Genomic DNA, 17705 nt, shown 5'->3' with positions numbered 1-17705 from the left:
TTCCACCAGACCCTGTAAGAGCTCATGTTCATGGTGTGAGTAACAACACAAAAAGAGAACACCCCGACCACCAATCAAACAACCAGGCACTGAGAGACACCAGCCACTTCCCCTTTAGCCTCCTCGAGGGCAGTGAGGTTGCGCAGATAGGAGGAACCCTTGCAATGAAAGAACTAGTTACAGAGCCTGAGTTTCACTGCAAACTCCTACAGCAGAAACCCAGACCTGGTGCCTCCTGGTAACAGAGAGAGGATTGTCCTGGAGAGAGACTTACCTGGAATCAACGTCCGGCCAGCCTGTGGGGAGAGGCAGAACAATGAGGATTTTCCCAGTTCTGGGTTGGATACTTATCCCAGGTAAGAAGGCAACGAGCTCTGTATGCACCAGCAGAAACAGCCAGTGTTCTTCCTCCTCGGGCCCTTCGCACACCCACATCTGTCTGTGTTAGCAGAGTGCGGGTCGGCGGCTGCTGAGAAGGCATTGTGGGAAGGGTCCTTGAGACTTGCAGTGAGCCTGCAGGAGACAGTGCACTGCTCCCGGAGAGCGGGGTTTTGTACCTTTGTCTATGAACCTGCCTCTCGGGTGGGCTCTGTGTTATTTACGCTGCTCCTTACCTTTGATGTAGCTGCTCATTCACTAGGAGCTATTCTGCAGAAATCAGCTGTTGGTAAAACTACTGCAGGTTGGTGCTTTACATTTGTAAGTTACCAGAAACTTCCCGGCCCAGAAGGGGACAATGCGACTGTCCCACGGTCTCTCTCTCTCTCTCTCTGGCTATGTAGAGTTTGCTCCCACATTTTCCTGTGATGCTCCATCAGCAGCAGTTACAGGGGGTCCAGATCTGCAGCAGCACCTGCTAACTGGCAAACACATTTTCTGCTGTGGTTATTCCTGAGAGTCACCCACCATCTGCGCTTCCTTGCAGGGAGGATACTTCTCCCTGGCTCAGTAATTGGGGTTGGGGAAACTCCACTGGTGTGTGTCTCTTTCCTGCAGATCCTGAGGCTGGAACCAGCACGAAGGAAGGGAACAGGGATCCCGCTTGCCCAGTGTCACACCTTAGCACTGCTCGGCAGGGCATGTGAAGGGGGAGCTGCTCTCTCGCTGTGGGCTGGGGACGGCAGTGTTTGTCTGTTTGGGGTTTTATTGCCCAGCAGGCCGTGAGTTGGGTCCCTGCGTCTCTCAGCACATCCCGGCCTCCTGCTCTGGGCAGGGAAATGCTCAGATGTCAGCACAACATTACCCGGGGCACAGGGCAGTGACCTACCGCGGGTCTCTGGGATCCCGGGACCAAGCCTGCGTCTGCGTCCACCCGCGCAGGGCAGGAGGGATCCCGGCACTGCCCCCAGCTGCACCGGAGAGGGGGGATCTGCACCTGCGGGGGGAGGCGTGAGCCCGGGGTGGAGGGGACGCAAATGCAGGCTCGGCTCCGCCGCGCATTTACCCTCCACGCAGCGCCCGCCTCCCCCGCTCCAGCGCCGCAGCCCGGTCCCAGCTCAGACGCGGCCAGCCCGGCTCTTCACCACGCACCGAGGGGGTCGCAGGAGCAGCTGCCCTCCGAGCCTCCTGCGCCGCCCGGACTTACCCGCTGCTCCAGCCCAGCTCCGACTGAGAGGCGTCCTCATCCCCCGGACTAGGGGGGCGGGAACTGCCTGGATGTGCCCCCCGCCCCCTGCACATGGGGAAAGGCCGGCCCGGCCCAGCGACCCCCCGCAGGCCGGCGCCGGCTGTGCCCCCCTCCCCCGTTCGCCACTGGCACGAGCCATTTTCTGTTGGTTTCGCAGGTAACGACGCCCTGTGTCTGTCTGTCTGTCTGTCTCCCGCAGGCTGCTGGGCGGTGACGGGCCCCGGGACAGTGCGTGGCCCCGCGGGCGGGTCGGTGACTGTGCGCTGCTCCTATGACAGAGGCTACGAGGGTTATAAGAAGTACTGGTGCTGGCCAGGATCGCGGTACCGCTGTTTCGATGATGTCTACATCGCTGAGAGCAACGGGACAGAGGCCGAGGTGAAGCGGGGCCGCGTCTCCCTGCGAGACAATCACAGGCTGAGCTCGTTCACTGTGACCGTGGAGAACCTGACCCCGGCAGACGCCGGCACTTACCAGTGCGGGATAGACAAGGCTGGGCTTGATCCCGTGCACAACGTGGAAGTCATCGTCACCCCAGGTACATCGCTGCGCTGCTCCGAGCGCTAACTCCGGGTGCAGCAGTTCAGGCACAGCCCGGCAGCCGGTGCCCGGCGCTGCCCGCACAGACTCTGGCCGCTCAGGGGCTGCAGCGCTGGATGAGGGGGGCTGTGCGGGGCCCAGGGGGTGAATCCAGGCGCGGCCTAGAAAAGGCACTTCTCGATCCAGGGCCAGTTTTGGCCCGGCCCAGCCTCGCCCCCGGCACACGCTGCGTTCCCCGCCCCAGGCTGCGCGGCAGCACCTGTGATAAGCACCGGGTATTTACCCGGCAATGCCGGGTGCGGAGGGGGAGGGGCCCTGCTTTCCCCCGGGGCTGTTCTCCTGGGTGCTGCGCCTCCCTCCCTCGCCCGGCACCAGCTGCCACGTGTTTGCTCCCTGGGCTCAGCCCTGGCTCGGGGCGGAGGGGGAAGCTCGATGGAAGAAGCTGCCTTGATTTCCGAGGGGGCGGGGCTGTTAGTGCTTCTGGGAACCCGCCGGAGCGACACAGGCCGGTATCTGCACCGGGAGAGGCGGGAGCGGGCAGCGGGGGGGTCCGGGTGTCTGCGTCGCTGCTGACTGGGATGGGGAAGTTGCAGGTGAATAAAAGACCGGAAGTGTCAGGCGAGGGCTGATGGCTTGTGGGGACCGGCCCAGCTTTATACCCGCCATTCAGGGAGAATATACATTATCTAGAGACAGGCCCTGCACTTAACCCCAGTGCAATAATCTCCTAAGGAATTCCTGTCCGTGGGGTCCAGCTCCAGGCCCGACACCTACACGGACGGACGTGTGAGCCGTGACACCGCCAGCTCAGCGCCTCCCCTGCAGACAGTGCCCCCAGCACGAGCGTGGCCAGGCAGCGCTGGTTACTAGCAGGTAGCAGAGAAACCAGTCACCAATGTCTCTGGCCGGCACGGAGCTCTCTGCTCCACTCATGCCCTGATTCCGCGTCTGGACGCAGAGACTCCGCATTGCATTTAAACCAGATAAATGGACAGGAGTGAAAAGCAGACCCAGTTTACAAATGTTTTCTAAAACGCTGTAGATTCTGGCAGCTTTCACCCCTGTGGGGCACCGACCAGAGAGAGAAGATAACAGCGAGGGCGGACATACTAAATCTGTTCTGTAGTACTAGTTCAGCGGAGCGTGGCCGGGCCAAAGAGGTGAAAAACTGTGGCTGAAATTCTGTGCTCTCCCTCTGGGATGCCCAACCCAGGGGGAGTGGGAGCAGGGACAGCTTTAAGTCACCCCTAATCTTTGCAGTTCTGGGCTGCCACAAGTATGAGTTAGAGAAATGGCTGCTCTGATTTCCCACATCCTGCCCCCAAGGGCTACCTATGTTCTACTCTGCACCTCTCAGAAGCAGAGAGTTTCTATAGCCCTTAGTGAGAGAGAGACATGCCACCACTCCATCCCCACCCTAGCATACCCCCGCCCGGGTTTGCAATGTTGGGAGGCAGCATACGGCCTTGTTCACTTCTCACGCTGGGGCGTTTCTGGCCTGGTGACTGCAGAGCTTTCATGGCCCCTCTGTCCCACCTGAACAGGCTGCAGGGGCCTGGCAGAGAGGAGAACCCCTCCCCTGTGGCTCTTGCCTAAACTTACTAAACAAGAATGTCTAGTGCCATTGAGAAAACTGCATTTCCTGCAGTGAAGTTTCATTTAGTGAATCTGTTTTTAGTGACAGCTGCTCCTACCCCCAGCGCAGCAGGAAGGTCTCCCACAAGGCCAAAGCAACCAGCTTCCTCCTCCCCAAAATCTACTTCCACCTGGACAACTGCTGAGGAAGGGCAATCCAGCTTCTCCACTATCCAAGATGCTACTTCCCCTGGGTGAGTACGAGTGCTTCAGCCAGGTCACTTTATGGGTGAGTCTACACTGCAGCTGGGTGTGAGCTCCCAGCTGGAGGACACAGACTTGTGATATGGGGCTTGCGCTGGTGTGTTACAAATAGCCGTGTAGACATGGTAACTCCAGGTCTCAAGCCCTGGTGACCCCTAGGCTTGACAGCCCAACTTGCAATGTCGAAGAAACATCTTCTCAGCTATCGCTAGCACTAGCAGGAGCCCCAGTGCACCAGTAGGTCTGCCTGGGCTGGAAGGGCGGCTCCCAGCTGCAGTGTAAACACACCTTATGGGCCGCCATCTCACTGGAATCAGGGCAAGGTCGGGGGGTGTATGTGCCCCTTCTTCTTCCTTCACACTTCAGGATTGCATTTTCCCAGGCAGCATGTCTGAGACTGGACAAATCACCACTTGTGTCTGCCTCTCCACATGACATCTCTGATCTGTGAGACCTCAAACTAACCCTGCGCCTCTGTCTTCTCTCATCATTTCCATCCTCCGGCCTGTCGCCCTGGGACGTGGGGCTGCATGGCCTATACCCTGCAGAACTATCATTCTGCCTGGGCTGCAGCTCTGATGAACAAGTGAAGCTGTTGTAACCGGGACCGCTCTTCCTTCTCCGAAGTGCAGTGGGACTGCTCGTGTGCTTAAAGTTACGCACGTGCTTAGCTCAGTCAGGTCTAACATTATTACAATCCTTCCCCATGAAACCACTAAGATGTGCACACGCCTGCTGCGTACGCATGTGGTTGTGCCACTGTAACTGTTACCCCTCCTCATTCATTCCCCTTTACTGCTCCTTTCTTCCACTTCCTGCACCATGCCTGAGAATCTACTTCTGCAAACAGGAACACACCTGATCAATAAGTCACATGACTAGTCCTATTGCCATCTTTGTGCTCTCTACACCTGACAAGGAGAGTCCGCAACGACTGCCACTGAATCAGTTCTGAACAAGCTCCAAGTGTAGACCAGCTGCAATATCTAGAGCCAAAGTATTTCACTCTGTAAGAATTTTACAAATCTAATGATCTCCTCCAGGTAAGTTTGGTTTGCTCTTTGGGCTCTGTGCAACTTGCAAAATGAAAACAAACTGGTCAGTTTCACTTCTACTTCAAATTAGTTTCACTGTAGCTCATTGCACAAAGCTGCCATGTCTGGGTGCCCAGCACTGCACATTGGAATTTAAAACAATTCATGGCAACCTCTCTGTTGGTCTCAGGTTTTTGTCAAAGTTTTTACAACATCTAAATTTTGGGCCAAATTTGATCCGACACTGTCCCTTTAAACAAAATAAGATTTTTACTGGCTAAAATTAAAAGTGGATTAAAACTATAGAATCCCTGGCTCCAGGAAAAAACAAAACATCTAAGGCCTTGTTTGATCCTGTAAACCCTTCCACATGCTTACTTAACTTTAAGCATGTTTATAAAGTTAAGTATTTGCTCAAAATATTTGCAGGATTGGAGCTTAAAATACCAAAGAATTAACAAAAGTAACCACAAGTAAGTAAAAGTACATCTTTATCAGCTGTACCATAAAGGCTGCTGCTCATTTCCGCTGATCTCAAAGGCAAGACCGAAAAAAACTGCACAGATTAAGTTAATTCAGTAGCTGGCTATGCCCATTTCCCATGCAGTGTGAGATAGTGTCTAGATAAAATACTATGCATGAACAATGAACCAATGAGGTGGTGGATCACCAGACCAACGCAGCTTTGGACCTCCACCCAGCTTCCCCCACCCAGTCAACTGCAATAATAGTGTAAGCTAGGTGGAATGGGTTGGGTGGATGTGACCAAAGCCTCACACTCAAGTCTCAGTGACCTCAGCAGATGACAAATGGGAGAAATAATAGAATCTACAACTAGAGGTGCTGGTACAGCCAGAGCAGGTTAAAAATAAATTCCTAAATGTCACAGTTTTCCTCCAATGCACCACGCCAGAGCAGTCTGTCTCACTCACCCATGTGCACAGGACACACTAGACACTTCTACAGATTGCATGATGTTGCTGGCCACTCAGATGTGGTTTTGGTACAGATGCCAAGCTCATTTTATAGGTGACCTGAGTTAGATTTAGCTCAGACTAGAGGATTAATCTGCTGTACCCTGTGTGCCTGTTGCAAACAGTTGCTCCTTGCTGAATTAGCAATTGAAGGAGAAAGTGTGAAATTCTCTCTTCTTCCAACAGGACCACAGACCCCATCATCATCCTCTACATCCTGACACCGTGCGTCCTGCTGGTTCTCGTTTTGTTTGTGCTCGCTGCTGTGGTGTTGGTGAGAGTGGCAAAGAGGAGGAAGAAAGGTAACTGAAATCCTGTGTGTGTCCTCCAATGAGTCACTGTGTTGCCGAGTCTCGATCCATGGCATTGCTGCTTTTCTCTCTCTCTTTCCTTCCCTCCTCCTTCCCCAAACGTGAAAGTTCAGAACTCCACTAAGTGACTTGTCTGCTTATTGCACCCTGCTGAGCTGGGCAGAACATGCCTGAAATATGTGAGACGCCCCCTGCAACATTGTCCAGAAGTGCAAGTATTTCCTGTAATGGTGGTTGTTCTGCATCTCTGTTGGAGCTGGGCAAAATTTGACTTTCCCCAGACAAAAATGCAGATTCAGCAACACTGAAACATGCTTCAGGTCACGTCAAAACATTTTCAGGAAAAAAAAAACCCCTACAAATCCAAATAAAAATTGATCTATTTCGTTTTAAAAATGTCAAAACGAAACGTTTGGGTTTTTTGGCTTGAAACAAACTGTTGTTTCAAAAATTGTGCAAAAACCAATCAAATGTTGAAACTGGTCAAAACCAAAGTGAAACATTTCAATTTTGTCTAAGCAAAATGTTTCATTTGACCTGCAAAAAAAAAAAAAGTATTTCAATTTTTTGAAATTGCCAGCGCCTCTCTATCCGTTATTACATGGCAAATGATCCCTGAGGGTCAGATTCACATACCCTACTCGTGCTGTGGAGCAGCTTACTCCACCAGTAGCCCATCACTGAAATCAGTGGGACTACCGGGAGTAAAGGTGCTACCCTAAGTAAGGATATCAGAGTCTGACCCTGAATTTCTTCCATACCAAGATCTCCTTCCTTCTCATTCACTGTGTGGCTTGAGAGAGAACCCAGGTGAGACAATTCAGCTCTGATCCACCCAGGGCTCTGGCTGTGTGTGACTTGTAGTGGATCCTTTCAGTGTCAATCAGTCCCCCAGGATCAGCTATTACTGAAAACATTACAGCACTCTATGGTGATTGCCTCCTACACTGGAGTGTTGTTGTTATATGTGGCATTTTGGACCATTCCCGTAGAATAGAGCATTTTCATATGAGAGTGTTTGCTAGCCCTGAAGGATCATTTTGAGTTTGGTTGTGTACCGCCCTCTCCACCCTCTTACCTTCTTCAATGCCAATCTGCTTATAGGGTTTGATGGACAGGCCTGGGTTCTTATGGATTCCTGCCACCCACCTAGCAGGGTGTATCTGCTATATTTTTTTCCTATGACTTTATTTGGTGGTGCCTCCACCCCCCTCGCTCCTTCCTGGCAGGATCACCAGAGCAGCTTGGGAAGAAAATTCTATCCACAGGATAACTCCTACTTACTTGCCAGATAGTTGGAAACTCCCAAGAAATAACACAAACCCATACAACATATTCCACACAGCCATCATATTAAACAGGAGATAAACAACATATAACAGGGTAAAACACTATTCTTGGAATCACCAGTGCCCATGTTGATAATACCTGTGAATTTCCCCAGTCACATGACCTGATGTAGCAATTGTAAAATTAGTGTCCTGCTGGTACGTGTACTTTGTTGGGACCCTTGGTGACCTGTGACCACAATATATACTGGGCAGTGGTTTAGCAGTGGGGCTGACTGGGTTCAGCACAGTTGGGATAAGGTGGTCAGTCCTTTTGCAGGTTTAATAGGCAGCAGATTATTAAAGCTCCTAAAATCCTTGTTCCCTGGCTTGAGGATGCCGTGCAGGGAGTAGGAGTTCTCCAAACAATTTCCCTGACGGACTAAAAGCCAGTGCACTCACAGTCCGGGATTGATCCTCAGGTTCAGAGATGACTCTGGACTCCTCAGTCACTGCAGAGGGGCTGGTCTCTGCTGGCAGGGATCCTCTTCACACAGGCGTCAGGCTGCTTCTGGTCCCAGGATTTCCTCCCAATGCCATGGGGTACAGGGCTCCAGGTGCAGATTAAAGCTACACCAAAGATCCAAACTTCAGTCTCCCACCCCAGTCCCCCAGCACACGCACAGCAGGCCACGGCCCTAGCCTAGCAGCCAGAGCAGAGCTTGCCATGCGGTGCCTCTCCCTCCTAGGCAGCTGGGGGCTAACTCAGCCGGCTGGGGAAAGTGTTCCCAACAACGCTCTACAAACCAGGAGACAACTTGGAGTAGGAAGGGCTCAAGCTGAGGGATCTGGCTTTCTGGTCCCCAGAGGCCAGTTCTCAGGGGGAGCTCTGCATGCAGACCTGGGCTCACCAGCTCCCCACACAGCCAGTCCTGCCCCTTTCCCCCCGGCCCCTGGTTCCAGACTGCCCCACAGTGGCCTCTCCCCTCTCCTGGCCTCCCAGGAAGGAGCATCTTGATTCCGACTTGTTGTCGGGCAGACTCTGAGTCTGCCTTGACTCCCCGTCCCTGAGCTACCAGCACACAGAGCCCCAGGAATCTAGGTAATCTCCTTGGGGGGTTACAGTTGTATTGATTGGATGGTTTATGCTGGCATTCCCTGTGTTGGTTTGGTTCAGTAGGCGAGGTCTGCACTGAGTCTAAGGAGAAGCTGGAGTTTGGTTCGGAGGGCTGCGTTGTGCAGGTGATGGAAGATTGTCACTGACTGGTGCAGTAGGCGGGATCTCAGTTCGCACCTAGAGAATAGGTCCGTTTCCTTTTGGATCAGTGGCAGAGCAGCAAGGAGTTAACCTAGATTGAATGGGCTGGATTTCCTGTGGCACAGCCGTTTTGATACATTTCTAGTCTTATCCCCCAGTGTGTGTGTGTGTGTCCGCATGAAAAATAGTAACAGTTCAGTGTCCTGTCCCTCCCCACCCTGGCTCCCTGCTTATCACCCTGTGACCTTCACTCCTGTCCCTGTTCCTCATTAGTTGTCTCCCCTATTTACTTGAGATCTGGGTCCCGTAGCTCCTCCCCTTAGGCTGGGGGAGGGGCCTTCAGGTGTGGACAGGCCCCAGTTCCCAATAGGTGAATTACACACACACACACACACACACACACACACACACACTGCAACTGCAAGTTAGAACTGCAAAGCTGCTAGAGCTGCAGTTACCTCCTTACTGGTTGCTGTAACTTTGCTCTCATCTGATCTCTTTTCTGTCTCATCCAGCTCTTTCAGGAGCATCTGTGCAGAAAGACAAGAAAATCAACCTGTCAAATTTGGTAAGGAAATAATATGTCCTGGTAACATCTCCTCTGAAATTCTGTCCCAGGGACGTGTAATGACACAGGTAGTGGTGGGGCAAACAATGCAATCAATGTGGTGCAGATACTCAAACTTTTAAATTCATTTATTTCAACCCTGTTCATGTCCACTCAGCATTTGCTTTCTGCAAATATTCTAGGGATCAAGTTTTCTACCAGCAGGAATGTTTGCTTAAAATTCACTGTTTAGTCTAATATTGCAGAATATTCACAGAAAGCACATCTTGAATTTGCAAACGTGATTATTCACCGCTAAGGATCGCCAATCGAGGAGTAGAATTATACCATGTGACCCATTTATCCAATCAAAACAGCTCAAACTTTTAATCCTTGCAACAAAGTGCTCATGAATAAGTTTTACAGACCAGGAATTCTTCACAGAAGTTGTTCAAATAATTTCTAACAATGAACTTGGAAAAAAAAAACACCCCAAAAACAACCTGATCTCTTTATGAAGACAGGCCATGCTAACCAAATAAATGACTCAGCAGAAACTGTTCACCAAGCAGTAGTTACATGTTAAGTTGCCTGAGCATAGAGATAGGAAAGGGTTCTGCTCAGTTCAGAGAGAGAAATTTTCAGATCCACCTCACTCAGTGTAGTGAGCACATCCAGACGGAAAGTATAAATTTTGTCATACAGCCGCCAGGATACAGGACTATGACTCCTCCTAGGCATCACAATGGTTTGGTGACGAAGTCACTAAGAAGCACATCAGATCTCTTTGTAAACAAATACATGTCCATGGGACTCTGAACACATCGGCCCACAGGACCTCGCATCGTGAGAGAGAGGCTGGAGAATGGGCCTTCAAGAGGGGCCGTTCTGAGTAGATTGACTCAGTCTTTACTGAATTGCATCAGAGCGACTTGTCTCCTTTCCAAAAAAAGGAGAAACCGCAGAAATGCAAGCTCTCCGTTTCCCGTGTGAGTTCCGATTTTGTTATTCAGCCCCACTGGCAACAGGAAAACTAAAGCAGAACAATGAGCCAAAATAGGCGGCTGTGATATGGCTCCTGCTGCATGCTGTGGGTGTGTAATTGGTTCTGTGTTTTCATGACCAGTAGCTCACTGAGCTATTCTCCACTGAGGCTTATTATGATTAGGCACCAACTTTTATCTTTGTCGGTGAGAGAGTAGGGGTCTCGGGGGAGAGGCAGGGCAAGGGGGGAGGACACGAGACTGGTCACGTGTCTCACAGTGGACCTCCCCCCACCCCCTGTCCGTGGCCACTGTGCTCTCCCTGCCCCACTGACCTGGAGGCAGGGGGCTCTGTCCTTCTCCCACCAAACCCCTGACACGTTAGGCTGTTCTCCCTGGCAGCCACGTGGGGAGCTGCTTCCAACCCCAACCCCAGCCCCTCCCTGCCACTGCTCTGCAGTGCAGCAGCTGCCTGCGAGAGAGAGCTTGGCTGGGGGAAGCAACTTCCCCTCCCTGCCCAGGCTGGCTGCTGGACAGAGTCTGAGTGAGCCAGAAACATGCCGGGGGGCCCCTGAGCACCTACGAGTGTAAATCCAGAGTCATGCAACAGCACTGGAATCTGGGGGCCAGAGGGCCATGACCCGCCCCCCCCCCCAACTTTTTAACATGGATGTAATTTGGGGGCAGGGTGGTGGCATTGCTCCCCTCCCCCTCCCCCAGCTGCATGCCTTGGGCAGGTGCAGAGCAGGCTGTGCCCACCTTCATGCCCCCATTTGTACAAGCACTTACAGCAACTGTGCACACAAATCAAGTACGTGCACTTGTCCTGGTCAGTTACATTATTTGTACGGGCAATTCTAGCATGGCAAATGCAAGTCGGGGCAACGTTGCACGTCTAGTTTTGCATGGGCCCGCCAACAAGGTGGGGGAGAACAAGGAAAGCAATTGCCCAGGGGCCTGGCGATATAAAAGAGCCCGGGGCGGGGAGGATAGAAATATATCCTCCTCTCCTCCACAGCCCTCCTTCCCCCAAGGCCCCTGACGCTCACGTGCTCCGTCCCTTTCCTGAGCTATGCTGATTTATTATGCACCATGCAGGTTCCTGGGCGAGGAGATGATACCTGTTACTCAGCTTCATCAATAATCTCCCTGGGGAGACTCAGGGAACCCAGGAAGCTGAGTAGCAGATACCACCATATCAGCTGCCTGGGGAACCTGCATGGTGCATAATAAGTCAGTAAAATCTTCCAGCAGAAGCCCACTCAGGCCTCCTTTCCTAGGGAGCTATTGACTGTTTTGCCCTGGGGCCTGGAATAGTTGTGCACATTCCCCTGAGGTTTTGCCCATCAATCAGCCCCAGCAGAGGGATGGGTTTTTATTTCTTCTGAGTGTGATGAGATTCTCCGATCACCCTGCTGGAAACTGGCACATGACTGACATCGTTAAGAAGGCCCCACAATCCAGTCAGGATGTGGTGATAAGAGAATGCATAGAAATACCCAGTTCCTATGGGCAGAGCCGTATTGGTTTATGTTAGGTGTGTACAAATTTATACATGTGCCTTATTGAAAATCAACATCTTTAGATCCAGGACCTGCAGACCCCGAGTTCCCCTGTCCATGTTCCCAGGTTGTAACTCCAAATGAAGGTGTCAGTACGACATAAGCAAATTGCCTGTAAAATCTCTAGCTCTGGGTCATGTGCAGCTTTTAATCATCCTCGTCAAGCGAGGAGATCCCAGGAAAACAGCTGCTCACTCCCACCCCCTCTGCCATCTCAGTGCTGCAGTTTCAGTTTGACTCAAGGTATGGAGCCCTCAGTGAATCTCCCTGTGCTGAACTCAGCTCATCTTTGTTTCAGAGGGTTGGGAACAACGCAGCAGACGTCAGCCTAGAGTATGAGGCTATAGATCCTGCTGCAGACACTCACCAGACAGGATTTTACGCCAATGCCGAGATCCTTCCTAGCTCAGTGAATCCTGACAGCAGCTACGCAGAAATCCAGCCCCACAGCCAGGTAGGAAGAAAATACAACAGCCACCACCAGGCACTCAGGGCTGTAGTTGATTCAAGATCACCCACTCGGGACTCTGAGTAAAACACTTAACGAGGCAGGGAACTCCCCTACCTGCCAGCTCTGCAGACTTAAGATAGACCATTTGACTCATTTAAAACTGGACTCAAGACTACAGGGCCCAGTCTGCAGCCCTCACTCAGACAAATCGTCCCAAGCACTTCAATGGGGCTACCTGCATGAGTGAGAGCTGCTGGGTAGATCCACAGCATAGGAAACAATCCGGAGGCAGCATTGGGGTAGGCAAGATGACCTAGTCAAGTTTTTCCTAGAAGAAAGTCTCCCTTTCCCCTCTGTTCTCTGCTAGAGCAACTCCACACACCACAGAGCCTCCTGCACCTCCCTTCACTTACTCAGGACACCGGAGCAGGGGCCAACAGCAGGAACAGGAACAGTTCTTAGGGTGCTGTGCAGGCCGACACCAAGCTGCCAGACAAACACGTCCCCTTTGAGAGCTCTCCCCACCCCCAGCTAACCCCAGCCAGCCGAGTTCCTAGTGTCCTCAGTGTTCTAGGAGGCAGGCTGGCTTTCTCCTTTCCCCTTTCATACCAGCTCAGGAGAGGAGCCACATTGCCCAGTTCACAAGGCCCATAGCTCAGAGCCCAGCGTGAGAACAAGGCGTCTAGGGCCAAGGTCAAACTAACCACCTAGGGCCTGCGATTGCCAACGTGCAGTCGAGTTTCAGTTCCCTTTTCTCCTGCTTGCTTCCTTTTCCTGTTTATACAGCTCAGCCGCAGGGCAGGGCTCCCCGATTGCACCCAGATTGCTGTGGCTGAAAGGGTCAGTACACCCGGCCACAGCTACTTTAGGGATCTCAGAGATAAGTCCTCAGTATACAGCCCAGACAAAGTCACTGGGTTAAAGGGACCCTCTGCAGTTCATGAAGCCAGGGTCTGCTCAGCTGCGGATACTGGGGCTCCTCTCCTAGCAGCGTCTCTCTGATCAATGATGTTTTTATTTCAGGGTGCAGCAGGGACAGAAGAGGTTTCCTATGTCACTCTGACGATTTCCACCCCTGACCAGCAGCCCATCTATGCCAACACAGAGCAGCGCCCCAAGGCAGTGCATCCAGCCAGTCCCCCGGAGAAAGTCCTGTACAGTGCTGTGGAGAAGCCTAAACACTAACCCTTGACATTCAGGGGGTGTTGGGGTGTGAGGCTGCACAGCCCTTATCCAAACGGCTTGATCCCTACCCAGCAAACTTTGAAGCAACAGGTTTCATAACGAAATCTGACCTGTACAAACTCTGGCAGCTGTTGTAGGCAGAGAAGCTATAGACACACCCAGACTGTAACTAGAATCTGTTGGTTTGTAAGATGGACAGGTGGCCTGGTGGTATTGAACGGTTGCTGTTATCTTGTGAGAAGTGAATTCAAAGAGCCAATTGCTGGGCTTACGAACAATAACTTCTGAAAATTTTACTAAGTACCCCAACACTTAATATTCCATGGGATTTTATATTGACAGACTAATGTGAGCCATACCTTGGAAGACGAGCTGAGTATACAAGGCCATGATAGGACAGATGTCAGGTCTAGTGTGGGTAGGGTTACCACCTTTACACCAGGGGTGCACACCTCAAGTATGTACCTGGGCTAGAGGTGATGTTGGCCAAAGCCAGGAGGCTTTGAGCGGATGCCAATGCTGGGGAATATAAAGCACCGCGCCAAGTTTTTTGCCATAGATATGAGAAGAGGAAGGGGTGAGAGAGAGAGAGATAGGGAAGGAGGGCGAGAGAGAGAGAAACAGGAGAAGAGGGTAACTGGTGAAATCTGGGCCTGTCATCGTTGTCAATGTCATTGCTCAGCTAGGGCAGTGAAATTGCCAAGTTTTCTGGGCACCGGGCTTTGAGCCAGGGAGGGGGGCTGCAGCCTGGCTGCCAGCCCAGGAGGTGGGCAACTGCCACCCAATCCGAGCTGGGGCAGAGGAGGCTTCCGCGCCGGCTGGGACCCAGGGATGTGGGCAGGCGGCTGCTGCCCGTCTTCAAGCCGGGGCGCTGGAGGCTGTCCCTTGGCTCGGAGCTGGGGCCCGGGTGGCTGCCACTCAGCTGCGAGCCCAGCTCACAAGACTCAGGAGCTGCCACCGGGCGGGAAGCAGGGGGCTGCCACCCACCTCGGAGCTGGGACCTGGCAGGAAGTGGGCAGCTGCCACTCACTTCCCAGTTGGGAGCTGGGACCGGGTGGGAAGCGGGCTGCTGCCGCCCGGCTTCCCCAGCAGTCGGCAGCTGCTGCCCGCCTCCCCTTCACTCAGTTCCACCCCGCCCCCTCCGAGTACCCCCTGCCTGTGTCTCGCGTACCCCCAGGGATACGCATACCACAGGTTGAGAAACTATGCTCTAGACTATTGCTATTTTAGATGGGTGCTATAGACTCAATAAAAACAAGGGATGAAAGTTCTCTTGTGTATACCTCATTTATCAGACGGGAGCTGTGACACCCCCACCCCCCATTGATTTATTTCCTGCCACCGCCTGGAAAACAGTGACTAGTTATCATAGTTTTGGGTTCATAACCCTGGGTAACATTCCCACACACAAAAACAAACAAATAAAAGGCTTCCATGAAACCATATTTTTTCAGTAAGAATTTTTTTATCATATCTAAGGATAAATTAAACATCTTGAGATATGTGATTCTACCGCGTGGGTTCATATGTTGCTGCTCTTAGTTACTGTTTTATGGGGCCCATTTTTCTGCAAGTCTGGGTGGTTCACACGGCAGCAGGAGCTGATTTACACACTGCCCAGGGTGAAACCTGCAAATAAGAAAAGGCTGGGAATATTGTATATTTAAAGCGAAGATTTTGAGTGTGGAAGTCAGCAGCAATTCAGCGACACCCTGCTAGATCAGCAGCTGTTTTCCACCAAACCCTGCAACAAAACCCCAGGCTTTGTCTCTGCTTCAGAGTTAGGTCAATATAATTAGGTCGACATAAGCTGCCTTATGTCAGTGTCTACACTATAATGCTGCTTCCACTGCAGTAAGTGGCCAGCTGCACTGACAGAATAACTCCACCTCCATGAAAGGTGTAGCACTTATGTCGGTGTAGTTAGGCTGATGCGGTGTCCGTGTAGACACTGCATTACTTCCATCAGTTATTGGCTGTCAGCCCTGAATGGGACTCATAGCTGTGAGCCCCTGCCCCGGATCTGACAGCGGGCATTAGGGGGGGCAGCTATGAGCCCCGTGCCTACAGCTGGGGCAGTCAGACCCAGGGCTGCCAGGCTCCCCCTGTTAGTGTCCCACAATGCCCCACTTCAGTTGGTGGAAGCACTCCTGGTGCAGATGTGCACTGCTAATAGAAGGAGCAAGTGTGGACATGAACCACCGCTTTAATTACTGCCGTGGCTTTACAGCAACTTAACTTAAGTTGACTTAATTATGTAGTGTAGGCACACCCTCAGCTGGAGTTACTGCCCTCCCAGCCTTTTCTGAGGGACGTGAGGCAGCTGAGACTGCGGGAAGGCTTACAATGAAAGATGCGATTAGGCAGCCCGTGGATTTTCACTGCAAATTCCTACCATGGAAATAGGGGCCTAGTTCTTCCTAGTAACACCAAGAAAAAGGATTTTCCTGTAACAGAATCAAGAGCACAAGGTTGGAGGCCAAGGGGAAGCAGGGCAGAGTCTCCATCAGAGACAGTTACACCCACCACACATTTCTTGTGACTATAAAGAACCTGACATTGGGAGATGCGGGGACTTACTGGTGTGAGGCCTACTCCACCATCCACTCCAGATTCCAGTTCAGGGACCCTCTAATCAGCAGCCAAGGTCTGTTCCCAGCTGCCTTTCCCTGAGCCCCCTCCTACCTTCAGCTGGGTCTTCCCTCTGTCCAGGAAGTCACTGAAAAGTACTTCCCTACAACCTCCTTCTCTGCTAGCAGCTTCCTAGCTTTGTAGAAGCCCTGCCTGTCTCTCACAGGTGAGCGTCTCTCAAATTAGCTGCCTCCAGCCTAAATTTCCCCCATTTGCAGGCTAGTTGGCTGATTGGGCCCACTTGGCCTGATTCGGCTCTTGCAGAGCCAGTTTGGAGATTACACTCCATCACACACCCTGATTAGCTGGACAGAAAAAGCATGTCTGGAATACGTGAGAGACCATGAGCAACACTGCCCACAACTAAAAACATCTCCTGTAATGGTGTTCAGCCTCCAACCCTGCATGGTAACTGAATGCTGAGAGTCAGATTCAGCTCCCCTTACTCACACTGAGTAGCAGCTTACTACACAAGTAGCCCATCATTGATTTCAAAGGGTCTATTTATGGACTAAGGCGTTACTCGATGTGAGCAAAAATATCAGAATCTGGCCCTGAATTTTTTACACTCCAAGATTCCCTTCCTTTACCATTAATGTGTCATTACACGGGAGCATGGCTTGAGAGCTCTGGGGAGCCAGCTCCGCTCTGATCTCTCTAGGATTAGTTATGTGTAGACAGAGTTGGCTCATTTCAGTGTCAATCAGTCCCCTGGGACCAGCCATTACTAAAAATACTCTGCAGTAACTTCCCCAAATGTTCTAGTGCAGCAACTGTACGCTGTGGTGCATTGCACCGCTCCTGTACAATAGGGCAGTACGTTTTCATCTGGGCGACTCTGCTGACAATTAAGGGTTAAGGCTGTTGTGCCAGTTGGTTTGATTTAGCAGCTACTCCAAATTGGGTTCCGTTCATTAGGCGACATCAGCAATAAGGTGAAGGAGAAGATCAAGATTAGCTCAGAGGGCTGTGTCTGGGAGGCAATGGGAAGTTGTCACTGACCAGATCAGTAGATTGGGTTTGGGTTGCTGGAACTTTGCTCTAATGATTCTGATCTATTTTCTGTCTCAGCCAGCTCTGGCAGGAGAATCTATGCAGAGGGACAAGAAAATCAACCTACCAAATTTGGTAAGGCAGATCATAATATGTCCTGTTACCATCCCATCTTACATTCTGTCCTAGGCAGGTGCAATGTCCCAGGTGGAGCTGGGCAAATAATGTAACCAGGGTTCTGCAGATTCTCATTCAAACTTTGAAATTAATTTGTTTCAGCCATGTTCGGGTCCCTTTAACATTTGCTCCCTGCAAATATTCTAGGGAACAATCATGAGTACTCACCCCAGAAAACACTTCAAAGGCCATGCTCATCCAGTCAAGGAGTAGAAATGTACAATGTGACCCACCTGTCCAATCAAAACAGCTAACATTTTGAATCGTTACAACAAATTGCTCATGTACAAGCTACAGACGAAGAGTTACTCACTGAAATTGTTCA

General features: G+C 51.6%; 1 protein-coding gene across 1 annotated transcript; it reads left to right on the top strand.

Moving 5' to 3' along the window:
- The first annotated feature begins 316 nt into the window (after nucleotides 1-316).
- LOC137152869 (CMRF35-like molecule 5) lies at nucleotides 317-14992 on the top strand. The gene is made up of 7 exons (XM_067547831.1): nucleotides 317-356; nucleotides 1827-2165; nucleotides 3846-3996; nucleotides 6201-6316; nucleotides 9367-9419; nucleotides 12242-12397; nucleotides 13418-14992. The coding sequence occupies exons 1-7, from the start codon at nucleotides 317-319 to the stop codon at nucleotides 13577-13579; spliced, it is 1017 nt and encodes a 338-aa protein (XP_067403932.1). The 3' UTR covers nucleotides 13580-14992.
- The last annotated feature ends 2713 nt before the right edge of the window (nucleotides 14993-17705 follow it).

This window comes from Emydura macquarii, unplaced genomic scaffold (genome assembly GCF_026122565.2).
Source record: "Emydura macquarii macquarii isolate MOO-44397 ecotype Brisbane River unplaced genomic scaffold, CSIRO-AGI_Emac_v2 contig_1230, whole genome shotgun sequence".
NCBI classification, from domain to species: Eukaryota; Metazoa; Chordata; order Testudines; family Chelidae; genus Emydura; species Emydura macquarii.
The sequence above is the reverse complement of the archived record's forward strand: the minus strand, read 5'-3'. Positions and strand labels throughout refer to the sequence as shown.

Coding starts and splice junctions, on each gene's coding strand:
- LOC137152869 (XM_067547831.1), top strand. CDS start 317: ATGAGGATTTTCCCAGTTCTGGGTTGGATACTTATCCCAG. Junction 357..1,826: donor GGGTTGGATACTTATCCCAG/GTAAGAAGGCAA, acceptor TGTCTCCCGCAG/GCTGCTGGGCGGTGACGGGC. Junction 12,398..13,417: donor AAATCCAGCCCCACAGCCAG/GTAGGAAGAAAA, acceptor TTTTTATTTCAG/GGTGCAGCAGGGACAGAAGA.